Source organism: Myxocyprinus asiaticus, chromosome 23 (assembly GCF_019703515.2).
Source record: "Myxocyprinus asiaticus isolate MX2 ecotype Aquarium Trade chromosome 23, UBuf_Myxa_2, whole genome shotgun sequence".
Classification (NCBI taxonomy): domain Eukaryota; kingdom Metazoa; phylum Chordata; class Actinopteri; order Cypriniformes; family Catostomidae; genus Myxocyprinus; species Myxocyprinus asiaticus.
The window spans coordinates 35,150,049-35,168,852 of record NC_059366.1 but is presented as its reverse complement, the minus strand read 5'-3'; the positions used below and the strand labels follow the sequence as shown (position 1 = coordinate 35,168,852).

General features: G+C 37.8%; 1 protein-coding gene across 3 annotated transcripts in view; it reads right to left on the bottom strand.

Annotated features, from left to right (window-relative positions):
• Nucleotides 1–1,181: 1,181 nt before the first annotated feature.
• Nucleotides 1,182–18,804, bottom strand: part of LOC127414154 (proteasome activator complex subunit 4A) — a 46,930-nt gene continuing 29,307 nt past the window's right edge. For 2 of the 3 annotated variants that reach the window (XM_051651944.1, XM_051651945.1), the window contains 18 exons: nt 18,591–18,800; nt 16,249–16,385; nt 15,454–15,637; nt 14,558–14,666; nt 14,280–14,433; nt 13,657–13,726; nt 13,375–13,500; nt 12,212–12,364; nt 11,961–12,065; nt 10,091–10,182; nt 9,770–9,901; nt 9,439–9,647; nt 9,214–9,299; nt 8,031–8,159; nt 7,681–7,836; nt 4,141–4,303; nt 3,692–3,825; nt 1,182–3,045 (listed from right to left, as the gene is read on the bottom strand). In XM_051651944.1, coding sequence (XP_051507904.1) covers nt 2,911–3,045; nt 3,692–3,825; nt 4,141–4,303; nt 7,681–7,836; nt 8,031–8,159; nt 9,214–9,299; nt 9,439–9,647; nt 9,770–9,901; nt 10,091–10,182; nt 11,961–12,065; nt 12,212–12,364; nt 13,375–13,500; nt 13,657–13,726; nt 14,280–14,433; nt 14,558–14,666; nt 15,454–15,637; nt 16,249–16,385; nt 18,591–18,800 — 2,484 coding nt within the window. In that variant the 3' untranslated portion in view covers nt 1,182–2,910. Of the gene's footprint in view, nt 3,046–3,691; nt 3,826–4,140; nt 4,304–6,324; nt 6,645–7,680; nt 7,837–8,030; nt 8,160–9,213; nt 9,300–9,438; nt 9,648–9,769; nt 9,902–10,090; nt 10,183–11,960; nt 12,066–12,211; nt 12,365–13,374; nt 13,501–13,656; nt 13,727–14,279; nt 14,434–14,557; nt 14,667–15,453; nt 15,638–16,248; nt 16,386–18,590; nt 18,801–18,804 lie in introns of those variants that run through there. The other variant, XM_051651946.1, reaches the window with a different exon arrangement.

Genomic DNA, 18,804 nt, shown 5'->3' with positions numbered 1-18,804 from the left:
GCCCAGGTAAGACGCCTCTGACGTTGTCTGTGGTTCAGGAGTGGCTTAACAAGAGGAATACGACTACTGTAGCCAAATTCCTTGACATGTCTGTGTGTGTTTGATGCCTTGACCCCAGCCTCAGTCCATTCCTTGTGAAGTTCACCCAAATTCTTGAATCGATTTTTCTTGACAATCCTCATAAGGCTGCGGTTCTCTCGGCTGGTTGTGCATCTTTTTCTTCCACACTTTTTCCTTCCACTCAACTTTGTTAACATGCTTGGATACAGCACTCTGTGAACAGCCAGCTTCTTTGGCGATGAAAGTTTGTGGCTTACCCTCCTTGTGAAGGGTGTCAATGATTGTCTTCTGGACAACTGTCAGATCAGCAGTCTTCCCCATGATTGTGTAGCCTAGTGAACCAAACTGAGAGACCATTTTGAAGGCTCAGGAAATCTTTGCAGGTGTTTTGAGTTGATTAGCTGATTGGCATGTCACCATATTCTAATTTTTTGAGATAGTGAATTGGTGGGTTTTTGTTAAATGTGAGCCAAAATCATCACAATTAAAAGAACCAAAGGCTTAAACTACTTCTGTCTGTGTGCACTGAATTTATTTAATACACGAGTTTCACAATTTGAGTTGAATTACTGAAATAAATGAACTTTTCCATGACATTCTAATTTATTGAGATGCACCTGTATATATATATATATATATATATATATATATATATATTACAAGGGATATTAAGAAACAACAACAACCGGTAAAGAATCAGTCAAACATTAGCATTATCATCTCGGAGTATACCAACACAAGCGTCCTCTATGGCATTAAACTTTTGCCAGTTGACCAAAGTTCAGTTCTGTATGGCTTAAAACATGATTCTGACACAGCATTAATTGCTACTGGAAAAAAAAAAAAAAAAAAAAAAGGAAAAAAAGAGAGCAAATCTATAAACAGTAACACTTGGTAAATATGCATGTTAGTTTTCAACAACAAAAGAACCGTTTCTGGATGCCTGAGACACTGTCTCAACTGTAAACTGTACAGTTCCTTTAAAAAGCTTCTTATGAATCTCATGAAAGCACCTGGCTCAATACAAGAAACCATAATGCAAATCCTAAATGCAATAGCTGATCAAAAACTGATGTGAAAGAAAAAGTTTCAATCAAATAAATTATTAAATTATATATATGTTTTTTTTTTTATTTTTTATTTTTTTACTGAAAATATCAACAACTGGCCGTGAAATATAAAGAGAAAAGATTTCAAAGCCATTGGGTTAAAAGGATTTTAGTGTATTGTAACAGCATCCATGATTATATTCTTCATCTCACTTTCTCTCCAACTCTCTTACTCTGAGTATGTAGACACACACTGTTCAAAATGCACACCCTCTGTATGAGGCATGGGAAAAATGTACAGCATAACTTCAAAAAGTACATTTACTCGAGGAAAATGTTTCAACTTATGTGAACTGTTAGCTAATACACATGTAACATTTACAAAAATTACATTATATTTCAAGCAGATTACTGCTAAAATTGTAATAATGATAGTATTACAATAAATATGGAAAGCAGTGAAGAAAACTGCATTATAGTGGTATATAACAATCCATACTTTTAATAATATCCAATAGAAATTCTGTTCTGCGTGCATGCACGTGCACACACACACACACACACAAAAATGCAAACTGTACAAGAACATTATATAATGCAGGTCAGTGATTCCTGCAATAGATTCCCCTTAAATATTAAGTGTATCCCCCAAATTTTTTTTTTAAAAGACTCTAGTTATCTTATAACTAGATGACTGCAACAATTGCTACATAAATAGTTCAACATCATTAACATTCTGTCCAACAAAACATTCAATAGAAGACAATCCCAGACATTCGTACAGTAAACACACACACACACACGCACACGTTAGTGCAGCTATCCTTATGACTCTCCATAGACATTATGATTTTTATACTGTACGAACTATAGATTCTATCCCCTAACCCTAAACCTAACCCTCACAAAAAACGTTCTGCATTTTTACATTTTCAATAAAACATTGTTTAGTATGTTTAAGCGATTTGAATTATGGGGACACTAGAAATGTCCTCATAAACCACATTTATAGCATAATACGCTTGTAATTACCAGTTTCTAACCTAAAAAAATCGTCCTCGTTAACCACCCAAACCCCCCCCCCCCCCCACACACACACACATATATTCAGGATTCAGGCACTCAAATTAGCTTTGCCTTTCTATCAAGTCAAATGTAAGAAACATTTCCCCTCCACCAGACAGTGGCATCATTATACAAAAGAGAATAAAACAATCTTAAGAAGGGTCTGAAGATGAAGGATTTGTGAATGTGAGTGTAAACACTAAGGTTCTGTAACAAAACCTAATGAGCTGGACCTAGGCAGCATTTTAAGGGATCACAGGCATGCTCCTGACACAATGGCAGTTCCAAAAGGCAGGCATGACTGATTATGCTACCTTCTAAGATTCCTTGTTTTGACCAAATTCACTGCGTGTATCCTAAAATTATGGTCAAAGCAAGGGAAATGTTGATTATAAATGTAATTCATCTGACGCCAAAAATATGATCAAAATAGTTAAATTTAACTCAAAATTTACTATTTTACCCACTATTTGTGTATGTGATGTATTTTTTTGCTTAGAGTATCACAGTCTTAGAAACATTCTAAAGCCAAACTCTACTGAATCAATGGTTAGTCAGGTCTCCTGTGCGTTTTGTGTAAGGAGTGCTATTTGTATGATGCTGCCTATGTAGAATGTTCCAAATCGGTCTTTTATGAGGCTCCATATCCTTTAAAAGACAGCTGCCTATGTAGGCTGTAGACAGCAAGGCAGCTCACTAGGTTGTGAAACAGAGCCTTAGTGTGTATATAACAGACCTAAGCATAGTAACAAGGGGAGACCAGCAAATCTGTGAGCACCAGCAGCTGGTCATCTGTGAACTTCTGCTTGTGTTCCTGCCAGTTATCATGATGAGTGCGACGGAAATCAGAGAGGGTTTTCTTCACAGTCATCTAAAGAGAATGCAAACATACACAAACAGATAAGACAGGAAAAAGAAAAAGAAACAAAAAAGAAAGATGCAGCAAGGATGGTTCCTCAGACTAAATTTGTTTTTCCCACCGCCAACGACTCTCCTCTCTTTCTCTCCATCTATTTTAACTGTTAAAAGAATTGCTGCCTTTAGGAGCATAAAAGCCTGTGAGTCATCCATCATAAGTAGCTGACCTTTGCTGACCAGATCTAGGGAAACAGTTTGGTCTTATTGCTTTATGCTCCACAACATAAAGAAAACTGATGCTTTGTTGACCCCTGTACCACACAATCTTCGGTTCAGCTCAAGTTATCTCATGACTGCAAGAGTATTGCACTTTATTTGCTGGTCTACCTCAGTTGTTTATACATTACCTTGAGTGCATCAAAAATAAAGTTTTTTGACTCATACTGAACCTCCAGAAACGCTCAAATGTTATGTCTTTCGCATTTGGATTTGACCTTCAATGCAGTCAATGCTTAGACCTCTTGCCAACTGCAATCTGCTGCAACTGATCATCCAAAAAGCCTTTTCTCCACACTGAGAACATACAAGTGAACACGCGAGAGAGAGAGAGAGAGAGAGAGAGAGAGAGAGAGAGAGAGAGAGAGAGAGAGAGAGCTGACCTCTATGGGCTGTGTGTCATTGAGGTGGGCACTCAGGCCCATGAGGATCTGGGGCATCCAGGTGGGCACGTCATATGGGCTGGACAGGATGCAGGCACTCAGACCTAACACACCTGCATGTCGCCGCACCAGGTCTACAGGTAAAATAATATATTCAGGTAGAATTATTTACATAACATATAAAACAAATGAGATAATAATGCAAATAGAACCATTTTCACTAGTGGTCTCAGACTTTTTGCACCTGAATTCATGTGAATTGGGCCTCTTATTGGGTCAATTTACCTAAATTCATCCTATATATAAAATTAGCATATAATATCAGACATTCAGAGAAATATGTGACATTTAACCTGATGTCACTGAATTTCTTGAACAAATAGATGTTAGTCATAAGTACAATGTAGAGTTACGCATATGCGGTATAGCATATAAAGTGTATGTGGTACCAGCAGAAGGGATGGTGTCCACCACTGATCCCCATTCTCTCCTCTTGCGCTTGGGCAGACGGGTCTTGCTCAGAGACTCAAAATGGGACTGCATGGGTTCATCTATACTGAGGAAATTACACTGCAGGAACCCACTTAGAGTGGTGGCGGCCATCTCCCTCACCTAAAAAACAGAGAGAGAGAGAGAGAGAGAGAGAGAAGGAAAGAAAAATAAACTAATATTGGTACAGTTTAGGCCGAAACCAAATATTCAGACAGTTCTCCTTTTAGTTATCCAAAGGGAAGGTGGTGAGTAAGGACAGATGGGGTCTTTTCTTTTGTGTGAGAACTTAAAAAGAAAAATACAGAGGGGATCGAAGAAAAGAAAGGACATTTGTAAAATAGCAAACAGTGCAATCTGTATCACAGAACACAACACAAGTGTTCCAGAGTAGCACTCCAGTCATGTTGAAAAGAGAGCATAAGCAAATTTAGTAAGCTGACTCAGCATTATTGCAGTTCTGTTCTAAAATATAATTCTCCATACAGTTGCACTGATGGTCTGTAGTGAGGTTTCTGATTGGCCAAGTTAAATCTGTGGGCCATTTTGCATTTTCTGTGCCAATTTTGGGAGAAAATTTGCAGAATTCTGTGGAATATACCAGCATGTAAACATGGTAAAATGTGTTATTCAGAGCTGAGAATACTGCATTCTTATTAGTACCTGAAAGCACAATTAAATTAACAATATATTTATTAGAGGAATATTCCAAGTTCAATACAAGTTAAGCGCAATTGACAGCATTTGTGGCATAATGTTGAAATAATAATAATAATAATAATAATAATAATTTAGACTCAAACCTCCTATTCTTTAAAAAAAAAAAAAAAAAACTGAGGTTAGTCAGGGACTTACAATGGAAGTAAATGGGGCCATTTTTTGAATGGTTTAAAAGGCAAAAATGTGAAGCTTATAATTGTATAAAAGCACATTAATTATTTTGTTAAAACGTGTTTATTATTTGAGTTGTGAAGTTGTTTAAATCATCATTTTTATGGTTGTTTTAGGTTTTACAGTGTTCAGTCATCACGTCAGGCAACAACATTTCATATAACTTTACACAGAAAAGGCTAAGAAGTGATTTTATCACACTAAAATCATGTTAATAATACACATATTGTTTATGTCTTGTAGCTATACATTTGAAACAGTCAGTATTTAAACTTTTAATGATTGGCCCCATTACATTCTATTGTAAGTGTCTCACTGTAACTTTTGCTTTTTTTAAAGAAAAGGACGGACAAGTCGAATTTTTTTTGTGGTAATCAACACTATGCCACAAATGCTTTCAATTGAGCTTAACTTGTACTGCATCTGGAATATTCCATTGAACATACATGCAGGTGGTAAGGGATGTGTACAACTTTGTGAATAAAGTCTATTCGAATTCTGGAAATCAGTGACGTTCTATGGGCGGTGATTCCATGTGGCCCTGCTATTGGAATACAGAAACAATGGTTATTGTACTGAAGTGTTGAAATCTTGTGATCATTGCCCATCTGCTGTGATCTTTAAAGAAATAGTTCAACCAAAAATGAAAATTCTCTCATCATTTACTCTCCCTTATGTCATCCCAGACATGTAACTTCTTTCTTCAGCAGAACACAAATTAAGATTTTTAGAATACTTTTTCAGCTCTGTAGGTCCTCACAATACAAGTGAATGGGTGCCAAAACTTTGAAGCTCCAAAAATCACACAAGTCAGCATAAAAGTAATCCCTTCTCCAGAAGCGATTTGATAGGTGTGGGTGAGAAACAGATAAATATTTAAGTCAATTTTTACTATAAGTTCTCCTCCCTGCTCAGTTAGGCTGCACTAAGTTAGTGCAGTTCACATTCGTCTTCTTGTGTTTTTGGTAATTCACATTGCATACACACCTTACTGGGCAGGGGAAGAATTTCAAGCAAAAATGGACTTAAATATTGATCTGTTTCTCACTCACACCTATAATATCACTTCAGAAGACACTGATTTAACCACTAGAGTCTTATGGATTACTTTTATGCTGCCTTTATGTGATTTTTGGAGCGTTAACATTTAGGCACCCAGTCACTTGTATTGTATGGACCTACAGAGCTGAAATATTCTTCTAAAAATCTTAATTTGTGTGCTGCAGAAGAAAGTCATACACATCTGGGATGGCATGAGTGTGAGAAAATGATGAGAGAATTTTCAATTTTGGGTGAAATATTCCTTTAAACTTGGTACACAGTCACTGTGTCATTCTGACAGCAATGATCACCTGACTGACTTTATTAAGTAACCAGGCAATGGGTCCTATGCCACATTAACAAGGAATCCAAAGTACAGTCATTTCATAGGGTTATGAGTGGAAGAAAACCACTTTTAATTATATAGCCCATTCTTTTCCTCCCTTTAGCCTCTTCTCTCCTTTTCCTGTCTTCTCTGCAAATTTGAACATCTATCACCATGGAAACAGAATACTGCTGCAGCTGGGAGTTGCTATGGTAACAGTAAGAGGGATAGAAGGACAGAGAGCGAGAAAGAGAGAGAGAGAGAAGAAAGGAAAACAAGAGTGCAACATCACTGAAAAGAGAAAGATACAGCGGCTTACTGTACGTAATTGGCGTTCAACGCATTTAATCTTAGCGATTACACTCATGAAGAGTTGGTCATACTTATTTCTAGTAGATTTGGCTTAGACCTATCTTACTATAAACTTGAAAGAACACACAAACAGCTGCTTTGCTTGAGGATATTATCAGATATATGAAATTGAACAGTGATCAGGCTTAATTCACTGGAGTCAAGCGTAAAAGGTCTTTAATGGGTGTTAATATGGACATATTATGGGAATGAATTCAGTAGCAACAGACTTATAACCAAAACCAGTGTGTCTATGCTTTGAATGGTCTTTATGCAAATATTGTTCCTATTGGCCTGTGTATGCATGTTACGCACCAGAATGTGTGTGTGAGACTCAAGAAGCTGGAGGGTGTGTGTAATTGTACATTTTACTGTGAACAGGTAAAACAATTGGAAATAATTTGTTATTAGATCCTATGTGAAACCATTTGTACTTAAATTGTCACACTGAACTCAATGCAACAACTTCCCTAAGCATGGTTTTACAAATGATTTGCATGACGTATTCTCTGTCGGAGCTGTTTTTAGTTGTACTACAGTACATAAACATAAGCTAGAAGTATTTCTTTGACCGTTGCAATGTGCCTCAATGCTTTATCACCATAAAAAAGCCACGAGTACCACATTTTTAAGACTATGTTCAGTTCAACTTTTAGAAGCATGTCTCGACATGCCTGTATTTTGTTCCCTTCCGCTGTGCTGCTTCATGCCTTTTTTTGTTGTTTTTTTATACACACAAGGTTCACAGATGGGGCAAATGATGCCTTGGGTGTTGAGTTAGGGTGTAGAAAATATAATGAGCTTAATTAAAAATAAAAAAATCAATATCCTCAGGAATTCAGCAAAACAAACCTGTGTGTGCAAGTGTGTGAATGTAGATGTATGCACACACCTCAAGTTGTTCGTCCTCCAGCAGGCGTAGCACCAGCGCTCTCACGTCACTGACGGCCTTGGCATCACAGAGGAAAGTGAAGAGATTGTAAAACACCATGATCTGCAGGTAGGAAAGAACTGTGTAGCGTGCATGCCATGAGCTGCTCCTTGAGATCTGTAACAAACAGCACCATCTCCTGGTCAGATCACACACACCATCTTTATCGTGCGAGACATGAATCATTTGTGATGTGTTCACCCTTCTGTTTAGCAGTATAGCCCTAACAAGCTGTTCATTTGTGATCAGATCACTCAAGATGGATGTTACAACAGATGTCAGTATATGTGTTTGTGAGCACTGGTAGTCACCTCTTCCAGTGCACTGAGGACTTGTGGGATCTGTTCTGAGTACAGCAGCCCCTGAGACATGAGAGACAGACAGGTCTTCGCATCTCTCTTCATCTCATCATAACTGTCGTCATTCTCCACGGGAGCAATCTAGAAAGAGAGAGGGACAGAGGATTGAAGGGATAATTGACCCCAAAATAAAAATTCTGTCATAATTTACTCTCCCTCTTGTTGTTCCAAACTTGTATGATTTTCTTTAAAGGGATAGTTTACCCAAAAATTAACATTCTCTCACCATTTACTCCCTCATGTTGTTCCAGATGTAACTTTCTTTCTTTTGTAGAACACAAATGAAGATTTTTAGAAAATATCTCAGCTCTGTTGGTCTATTCAATGCAAGTGAATGGTGACCAGAACCTTCAAGCTCCAAAAAGCACAGAAAGGCAGCATAAAACTAACCCATAAGATAATGATAAGTGCGGGTGAGAAAAATATCAATATTTAAGTATTTTTTTACGATAACTTCTCCCTGCCCAGTAAGTGGCAAAATGCACAAAGAATGTGAATAGCCAAAAACAAAAGCAGAAGAATGTGAAAGTGGAGATTTATAGAAAAAAAGGACTTAAATATTGGTCTGTGTCTCACCCACGCTTATCATATTGCATCTAAAGACATGGATTTAACCACTGGAGCCTTACGAATTTACTTTAAAGGTCACGACTTTAAGGTCAAAAAAGCACATAAAGGCAGCACAAGAGTTCTGGCCACCATTCACATACCTTGTATGGTCCTACAGAGCTGAGATATTATTCTAAAAATCTTTGTTTATGTACAGCAGAAGAAAGAAAGTCATACACATCTGGGATGGCCTGAGGGTGAATAAATGATGAGCGCATTTTTATTTTTGGGTGAACTATCCCTTTAATCTGTGGAATACAAAAGGGAGATGTAAGGTAGATGGTTAGGGACTGACAGCCTCAGTCAGCTTTCACTTTCACAGTATGGACAAAAGTTAAAGTGAATGGTGACTGAGACTTTCAGTCCCATTCTTCCTTTTGTATTCCAAAGAAAAACAAAAGTCATTCGGGTTTGGAACAAAATGAGGGTGAGTAAATGATTACATTTTAAAATTTAAATTAAATTTAAATAATAAAAAAACTGTTCCTGGCAATGGAGGAAGATACAAGACAAAAATGGAACTCACTTTGAAAAGAAGAGGAAGGAGGCGCAGCTGTTCTGGGACAGCAGAAGAAAAGGAGCGTCCAGCACTGGTCATCATCCACTTCAACACTAAAACACATACAAAATCACTGTTGTAAATTTGTATGAACAGCCTCAATAAACTCAAATAGTTCTGAAAAACGTATGCACACATTTTTGCATTTTCTCAAACAAGCTCACAAACATAGAGAGAAATGACAAAACACACCGGTTTTGAGTAATTTGATGGCCTGTGTTCTCTCGTCATGGTCTCCTTTAATATTCTCTTCAACCACATGGTTCTGGATCTCTTCCTCTCCCTCCGTTAACGGCTTGAGTCGGGCCAGCACACGCTCCGTGAACTCTCCAATGCGTGGGGATGTGGTCGGCTGAGTGTGGGGCAGATTCACATCGATCATGAAAATGTAGGTGAGCACACTGAGAGATAAGAGAGGAAGGATGGATGGATCAGAGGAGGAGAAAAAGTTCAGGCTATTGTTTTGTTGTGATGTTTAGGTATAAATGGCTCTTAGGGTGTATGTGCATGTTTAGGCACATACCTGCCGATACGTTCCCGTACATTCTTGTAGACCTGAGTGAGTTTGGGCTCCAGGTACTGCAGTAGCCTGTGAAGCAGCTCTGGGACTCTCCACTCCTGCTGAGCAAGACCTCCTTGCAAAACATACAGACGACTAAAGACAGACAGAGAGAGAGAGAGAGAGAGGGAGGGAGGGAGAGGACATTGTGTCCATTTAAATGACAAATTGGGAAATTTGTATTCACATTCATCGTTTTAATGCATGACATTCAACTTCCAAAGAAAAACTGTTCATTATTCTTTTAAGACATTTGGAAGTGTGGTAGTGTTGGTGATGTCATACCAAGCGTCAACAAACGAGCCTCCTTCTCCATTGACCGGTGATTCCATCAACAGCTCAAACAGCCAGTGTAGCTTTCGTGGGTCTCGGCTCTCCTATAACACACATACATACACACAAATATGCAAGTTTTATCTAATTTTCAGTCATTGGCCTAATTTACATACAATCGTGATCAACGGATAGCTATATTTGGATTTCTCATTTTCAGTTGACCCACAAGTAAGAAGTGGCAAGATTTCAGCAGCTGATAGTAGATAACAACAGATGATAACAAGAGTTGATAGCTGTGACGTGTGCATCCGTTGTCAAGATATTTCAAGTAGGGTTGACCAATTGTGGATTTTGCCGATACTGATAACTAAAGTGATGGAAAAGGCGATAACAGATGAATCTGAAAATAGTTTTCTTTAAATCGATATATAGAATGTTAAAACGTGTCTTTCCTTATTATGATGGGCACAGACATAGAGGCTACAAGAGTCCAAAATTAATAAAATCCCAAATGTAGTTTACTGTGCAACACAAATCCCAATAATGACCAGAAACAAATTAAGATTTGGTGCATAACACTGGACTTTCAAATTTATACAAGCACAAAATACACCAGGGACTCTTATTTGAAATGATGGAGACTCAGTGATGTCAGTACTAGTGCTTGCATCAAGTTGATATTAAAACATTACATTTTAATATTTTAACAATATATTTTAATATTAAGCAATCAATATAAATTAATGAGACCTGTCCTTCTACAGTATCGATAGCACCAAATAACACCATAATCAAAATAACACCACAGTACACACACGCTGTCTTGTTGGCAGCTGCTTTCTAGCACTCATGTAGTGCTCAAGGAATTTGCTAACTTTAAGTCACGAGCCAGGACATTTGCGTTTTTTGCGAAACCTTGCAAACTCTGGCAAAACTAGCAACAATTTGTTTCTCATAAGCACCTATTTTAGCCTATTTACAGCTTGCTATCTTCTAAAGTAATTACGGAAAGCCGAAAGAGACAATATAGTGTTTTTTTAAAATCACGTTATTAAGTACATAGAGTTGGACCGTATCTGAAGCCGAGACAAAAGTTAGTGGGACCTTTTAGTTTTAGTAATATTTAATGATCTACTATATATAAATGAAATCTCACAGATGTAACATTTAAACTGTTATTATAAAGGGTGTTGCATTCCGATATATTATCAAAGGATGGCCCCATACAGTATGTATCCACAGAGGTCTGGGATAAGCCCCAAATATCCACTGACCCTAGAACCACCCCTGCCGATAACTGATAATTCCAAAAAGCAAATATTGGCACTGATTAAATTAGTAAAAACGATATATCCGTCTACCTCTAGTTTCAAGATGGTAAGAGGTGTTTAAAGGGGTAGTTCACCAAAAATAAAAAATTCTGTCATTATTTACTCAGCCTCATGCCATTCCAGCTGTGCATTCAGGTGTGAAAGTGACTTTCATACACATCTGGGATGATAAAGTGAAAGTGGAGATTTACAGTAAATAAAAAGGACTTCAATGTTGACCTGTTTTTCACCCTCACCTATCATATTGCTTCAAAAGATATGGATTTAACCACTGGAGTCTTATGGACTACTTTTGTGCTGCCTTTATTTCCTTTTTGGACCTTCTGAGTTCTGGTCACCATTCACCTACCTGCACCATTCACACTGGAATGGCATGAGGGTGAGTAAATGATGAGAGAATTTTTATTTTGGAGTGAACTAACCCTTTAAGCTACATAAGAAGTTTCATCTGGGCTCAGATTTCAACACAATGATAGGAGACGAACAGACCTAACCCTGCTAAAAAAGGACAATGTGTTCTAGAGACAAAAACAGAGGCACTGCCTTACACATGCAGTGGCGATGCAGGTGCCCCAGTCAGCATATGTCTCGATGGTGATATTGGAGAGGGCCGTACGGAGGAGTGGGCAGAGCAGAGTCCACAGTTTCTCCACCTGTAACACACACACATACAGAGTCAAGTTCAAGTGTTTATCAGGCATGTATCACCACTAGTAAACATTAGACACTGCTGACTTAAATCATCTTAATTGTGTTTAAATGTATAGTATATATAAGGTTAATGTGTGTGTATGTGTACTTTGCTGTAGCTCCAGTGTTTGGAGCCCCTGATGAGTCCAGAGATTATTTCAGCCACACAGCGTTGGGTGCTCTCATGGGAATCTGTTACAAGACGCTCCATATGAGGTTTTAGCAGTGGGAGGAACGCATCATCAAAGTTCCGGAAAAGGCCCTTTTACAACACAAGACATTGTTGAAGATGCAAATATTCCCTAATTCCAAAACAATATTTATACTGCAGACATTGAAAACAACAAAGAAAATCAACTTCTTTACTTTATAAAATGCCCCAAACTTGCAAGTCACATCCTATTATTAGGTAACAACATAAATGATTTTGCTTAGCACATTTTAAGGTCTATTCCTACCAAGATTGTATGAAACTTGCATCCATATCCATCAATTTGAATTTGGAGAATATATATTTTTAATTGTTCAAGTGCCATTCAGACATAAATATGACATTGCAATTAGTGTGAAGAGGGTTTAAAGGAATATTCCGGGTTCAATACAAGTTAAGCTCCATCAACAGCATTTGTGGCATAATGTTGATTATCACAAAAATTTATTTTGACTCGTCCCTTCTTTTCTTAAAAAAAAAAAAAGAAAAAATCTGTGTTACAGTGAGGCACTTACAATGGAAGTGAATGTGGCCAATTTTTGGAGGACTAAAAGGCAGAAATGTGAATCTAATAATTTTGTAAAAGCACACATCAATTCTTCTGTTAAAACTCATGTATTATTTGGGCTGTAGAATTGTTTAAATCATCATTTTTAGTCATTTTACGTTTTTTTGACATTATATTATCATGGCAACAAAGTTGAAAAATTGGCTATAACTTTACACAGAAAAGGTTAGTAAGTGATTTTATCACACTAAAATCATGTTAACACATTGTTTACATCTTGTGGCTATACTTTTGAAACAGTGAGTATTTTAATGTAAAAAAATTGGCCCCCATTCACTTCCATTGTAAATGCCTCACTGTAACCCAGATTTTTTCTTTTTTTAAAGAAAAGGAGGGACGAGTCAAAATTTATTTTTGTGGTAATCAATATTATGTCGATTGAGCTTAACTTTTATTGAACCCAGAATATTCCTATAAGACTACACATTCAACATTTCATTAGCCACTGGGTTTGAAAAATACAGTTTAGCTGTGCGTCATTGGAGACTCTCACCTTAAAGAGGCAAAATCGCAGCGGGCTAAATTTATCATTCCCCTTCAAGTCCTCCAGTGACAAAAACTTGACGAGCTGGTCTATGAACAACTGGTCTGAGAAATGATCGTATATGATCTGTTCGCTCTACAACACAGAAAACAGCCACAAATAAACTTAAATAAAAAGCTGGAAAGCCAAACGAAGATTATAAGGATGGAAATCAAATCTGAATGGTCAAAGAACCAGGTTTCTAGAAACCGTGTCTGGATGTAGATATCAGTAGGTTTGAATATTGTGCACCTCATTCATCTCCTCTCTTGATTTGTCTTGTTTTGGCTGTTCCTCAGGAGGAGCATAGAGCATCAGCTTCCTAAAGAGACAAATCAATCATGACGAACAAAGAGTTTTTATAATCCAATGATCAGACAGACAGATGCAACATGAATCCAAAGCCATTCAGATTCTACAGTACTTGCTTTCTCCAAATTTTTTTGACATCCCTCATTTTGTTAAAAAAAAAAAAAAAAAAAGAAAAAAAAATCACGTAAATGTTTTATTTGAGCTTTGAATTTAATCTATATTGTGCTTTGAGTATTCTATAGACAAACTTATGCTAATTATGTACAACTGACATAATTTCTGGGGATGCAATGTTGCTCCTTAAAAATTGCTTATATATATATATATATATATACTGTATATGATTGCATCTCTGCACTTCTTGGTATTCTTGCGCACAACATGTATAATATACAGGTACTACAGAATTTTCTGAAGAATGGATATAATTTTGCAGACAAGGTTAGTAAGCATTCACTAGTCTCATGTCAAAATGCATAATCTCCTTGTGGCTACACATATGGACATCCTTTGCCTTCAGAACAGTTTCAGCTCTCATACAGTATATAAATGTATGTTTGTACCTTGGCCATGTGGAATAACCCCAGTGGGTTTTCTCGATGAAGCAGCATTCATCCCAGTCCTGCTGGGAGCGCGGCAATCTGCTGCTGTTATACTGCAGCCACTGGTTATCAGGTCTGTCTCCAGCCATCAAACAGCGTAGACCAACACCATCACCTAATGAACAAGAAACGACAATATTTACAGCACTGAACCGCCATGAAATTGTCTGTCTAATTAGTGAGATTATGTACTCGCTTCTTACTATACTGTTTTTTTTAATTTTTTATAGAGTACTCACATGACTGTTGGGAGTTTTTGAGCTCAGATATGTCAAATGGATTCACGGCCACTTTCTTGTGAGGTCTCTTGAGCTGCTTCAGAATTCCACTCACTGCTGATATCGCAGCCTGGCCAATAAACAGCGCACAACAGAATTAAATGTGTGTAAGTGTAGTTTTCTTTGCTCTTTCATTTGGAAGTTTAATTTCGACAATATGTACAAACACACACACACACAAACTAACATGTTCATTTTTCTATCATGTTGGGACTGTCCATTGACTCCTTTTGTTTTTATACTAAGCTATTATATTTGCTATCCCCTATCTGCATTTTGTAATTTTTTATAAAGAAAATACGTAGTTAGGGCCTGGGTAGCTTAGCGAATATTGACGCTGACTACCACCCCTGGAGTCGCGAGTTCGAATCCAGGGTGTGCTGAGTGACTCCAGCCAGGTCTCCTAAGCAACCAAATTGGCCCGGTTGCTAGGGAGGGTAGAGTTACATGGGGTAACCTCCTCGTGGTTGTGATTAGTGGTTCTTGCTCTCAGTGGGGCGTGTGTTAAGTTGTATGTGGTTTGCGGAGAGTAGCATGAGCCTCCAAATGCTGGGAGTCTCCGCGGTGTCATGCACAACGAGCCACGTGATAAGACACGTGGATTGACTGTCTCAGAAGCAGAGGCATCTGAGACTTGTCCTCCGCCACCCGGATTGAGGTGAGTAACTGCGCTACCACGAGGACCTACTAAGTAGTGGAAATTTGGCATTCCAAAATTGTGGAGAATATGGGATAAAAAAAAAAAGGAAAAAAAAAAAGAAAATATGTAGTTGGCTGGCTGATTAACTATCCTTGTGAGGAACAAATTTTGGCTGACTCATATATACACACTTACAGATACACATGCACAGACATACATTGCGAACTAAGAGTGAGTCGTGATTGAGGCTCTGGACGAAAAACAGGACAGCAGAGGAAGGCAGGGGGTGATCGTCTCTTAGCATCAGTGTGAGGAAGCCGATAGCTATCTGCTCAAACTTCCAGGGCATGTTTCTGTCAGAGAGGCAGTCTAAAAGATCCGCCACTAGCTTCTCATATTTTCTGTCAGGATAAAAATATAATAAAACAAATTAAAATGTATGTATATATATATATATCACACACATACACACTACCAGTCAAAAGTTTTGAAACACTTGACAGAAATTATTTCATAATAAAACAAAAAAGTTATTTAAAAAAAAAAGTTTTTGAAATTGATGACTTGGACCAAATAATAAAGAAAAGCAGCCAATAAGTGCCCAACATAGATGGGAACTCCTTCAATACTGTTTAAAAATCATCACAGGGTGATACCTCAAGAAGTTGGTTGAGAAAATGTCAAGAGTACATGTCTGCAAATTCTAGGCAAAGGGTGACTACTTTGAAGATGCTAAAATATAACATAGTTTTGGAATTTATTTTGGATTTTGTTTAGTCACAACATAATTCCCATAGTTCCATTTATGTTATTCCATAGTTTTGATGACTTTACTATTATTCTAAAATGTAAAAATTATTATAAAGAATGAGTAAGTGTTTCAAAACGTTTGACCGGTAGTGTATATATATATATTGTATAGAGAGAGAAAGATTTGTATATATTTACCATTTAGCAGGATATAATCATGTACAGCATACTTCTTTATGTATGTTTTAGTGTGTTAACTCACTGTACTGAGTCTTTGTACTTCTGTTGCTCTCTCTGAGTTCCCTCTAGTTCCTCCTGTTCAGAAGCCGCACGAGGGGTCGGTTCCGGGTTACTAGATTTCATCAGTTTTAGTGCAACATCCACACAACTTTCTGGGATCTGGAAACAAAACAGCAAAGATCGGTGTAAAATAAAAAAAAAAAAAACTTTAATTCTGTTTACTGTAACATTTTATATATTTACTATCTATTATAAATTAATTTAAGCAGTTCACCCAAAAATGAAAATTCTCTCTTTTACACACCTTCATGCCATCCCAGATGTGTATGACTTTCTTTCTTCAGCAGAACACAAATTAAGATTTTTAGCTGAAAATCTCAGCTCTGTAGGTCCATACAGTGCAAGTGAATAGTGGCCAGAACCTTGAAGCTCCAAAAAGCACATAAAGGCAGCATAAATTTAATCCATATGACTCCAGTGGTTTAATCCATATCTTCTGAAGCAATATTATAGGTGTGGGTGAGAAACATCAATATTTAAGTCCTTTTTAACAATAAATCTCCAACTTTGACCAGCCCCGATATCCACAAAGAATGTGAATCATAAAACAAAAGAAGAAGAATGTGAAAGTGAAAGTGGAGATTTTACAGTAAAAAAGGACTTAAATATTGATCTGTTTCGCACCCACACCTGTCATATTTCTCCGAATGACAAGGATTTAACCACTGGAGTCATGTGGATTAGTTTTATTCTACCTTTATGTGCTTTTTGGCACTTCAAAGTTTTGGTCACCATTCACTTGCATTGTATGGACCAACAGAGCTGAGACATTCTTCTAAAAATCTTCATTTGTGTTCTGCAGAAGAAAGAAAGTCATACACATCTGGGATGCCCTGAGGGTTAGTAAATGATGAAAGAATTTTAATTTTTGGGTGAAATATTCCTTTAAGGAAATGTTAAGTAAAAGAACAGCCATTGCTCATAGTTGAGTTAAAGCTTAAGTGTGTAATTTTTTTGGTTGTTAAAATCCTTCTCGCATTCCAGTTTATGCAGAGACACCATGAAGGTTGAACAGTCATTGTTTTTTGCCTTTCTATTTGGTAGGGATGTGCAACACTAGTCGACTAAACGGTTCTGATGCTGCTAGTTGACACTGGAATTACTTGTTGGTTAATATTTCCCCCCATTAAACTGATAACCATTTTTACACATTTACGTTTGGCTTTATATTTTTACAGAGGCTGCGCTTAAATTACTGTCATATTTAGGAGGCCTGGGTAGCTCAGCGAGTAAAGACGCTGACTATCACACCTGAAGTCGCAAGTTCGAATCCAGGGCGTGCTCAGTGACTCCAGCCAGGCTTCCTAAGCAACCAATTGGCCTGGTTGCTAGGGTGGGTAGAGTCACGTTGGGGTAACCTCATCGTGGTCGCTATAATGTGGTTCTCGCTCTCGGTGGGGCACGTGGCGAGTTGTAGAGAATGCCGCGGAGAATAGCGTGAAGCCTCCACACGTGCTACGTTGCCGCGTTAACGCGCTCAACAAGCCACGTGATAAGATGCGTGGATTGACAGATTTAGACGCGAAGGGAACTGAGATTTGTCCTCCGCCTCCGATTGAGGCGAGTCACTACGCCACCACGTGGACCTAGAGCGCACTGAGAATTGGGCATTCCAAATTGGGGAGAAAAAGGGGAGAAAAAAAAAGGTTACATATTTTAAATAGAATTAATAATACAAATTTTATTTAAAAAAAGAGGATATCTGGAGCAGATACAAAGTTTCATTTCACCTCAGGGTACGCGTGCTTCTTCCCTCTCTCACTCGTGGCGCGCGCGCAGGAAAACGTCCTCTCGCTAGACAAGCAAACTCAGCAAAGTAGCTGTGAAATCACTTCAGTGGAGCATTTAAGTTAATTATTTTCAACAATGTCCTGACTGTTTTAATATGTTAAATAACTTTTACTTGGTGATATCCGTTTAGAACAGGCTATTAAGGTTGTGCTATTGATCCTGCTCTATTCATTCAATTGTTTTCAATAAATATGCCTGTTAAAAGTTTGCTAACATTGATTCAGTGAATGGTGTCATGTTCTATATTTAATGTACAATAATCATAAAGCAAGGCGAGCACGTCGCAGATAAATGCCCCTTTTCAGTGGAATTTTGCGGCAGATTTGGAATAGATTATGTATTTTAAATAGGTCGCATATACAAATTTGTTTGACTGTTTTCTGAAGGTTGGTTTCTTTTTAGACTAATCGACTTCAAAATTTTCGTTTAAACATCAGTGAAATTAGTCGTTCTGCAAATCCCTTCTATTTGGTCTAGCGCACTTCAGCTTAAATATTCCTTGGCTGAACTTACAGAAAAGTCAATGCCGATAGTCTCATACTGGCGGTGGATTTTGTCAGCCAGGTCATCGAAGAGCCGGACGACTGAAGGTTTCTCTAGAGACATGGAGGGGCTCATGCCAGAACGCACAATGGCGGGCCATGTCACAGCAATGCAATCCCAGTACTGCAGGTTAGCCAGACAAATCCCAGAGTTGCTCCCCAACAGACAGTACAAGGCACCCTGA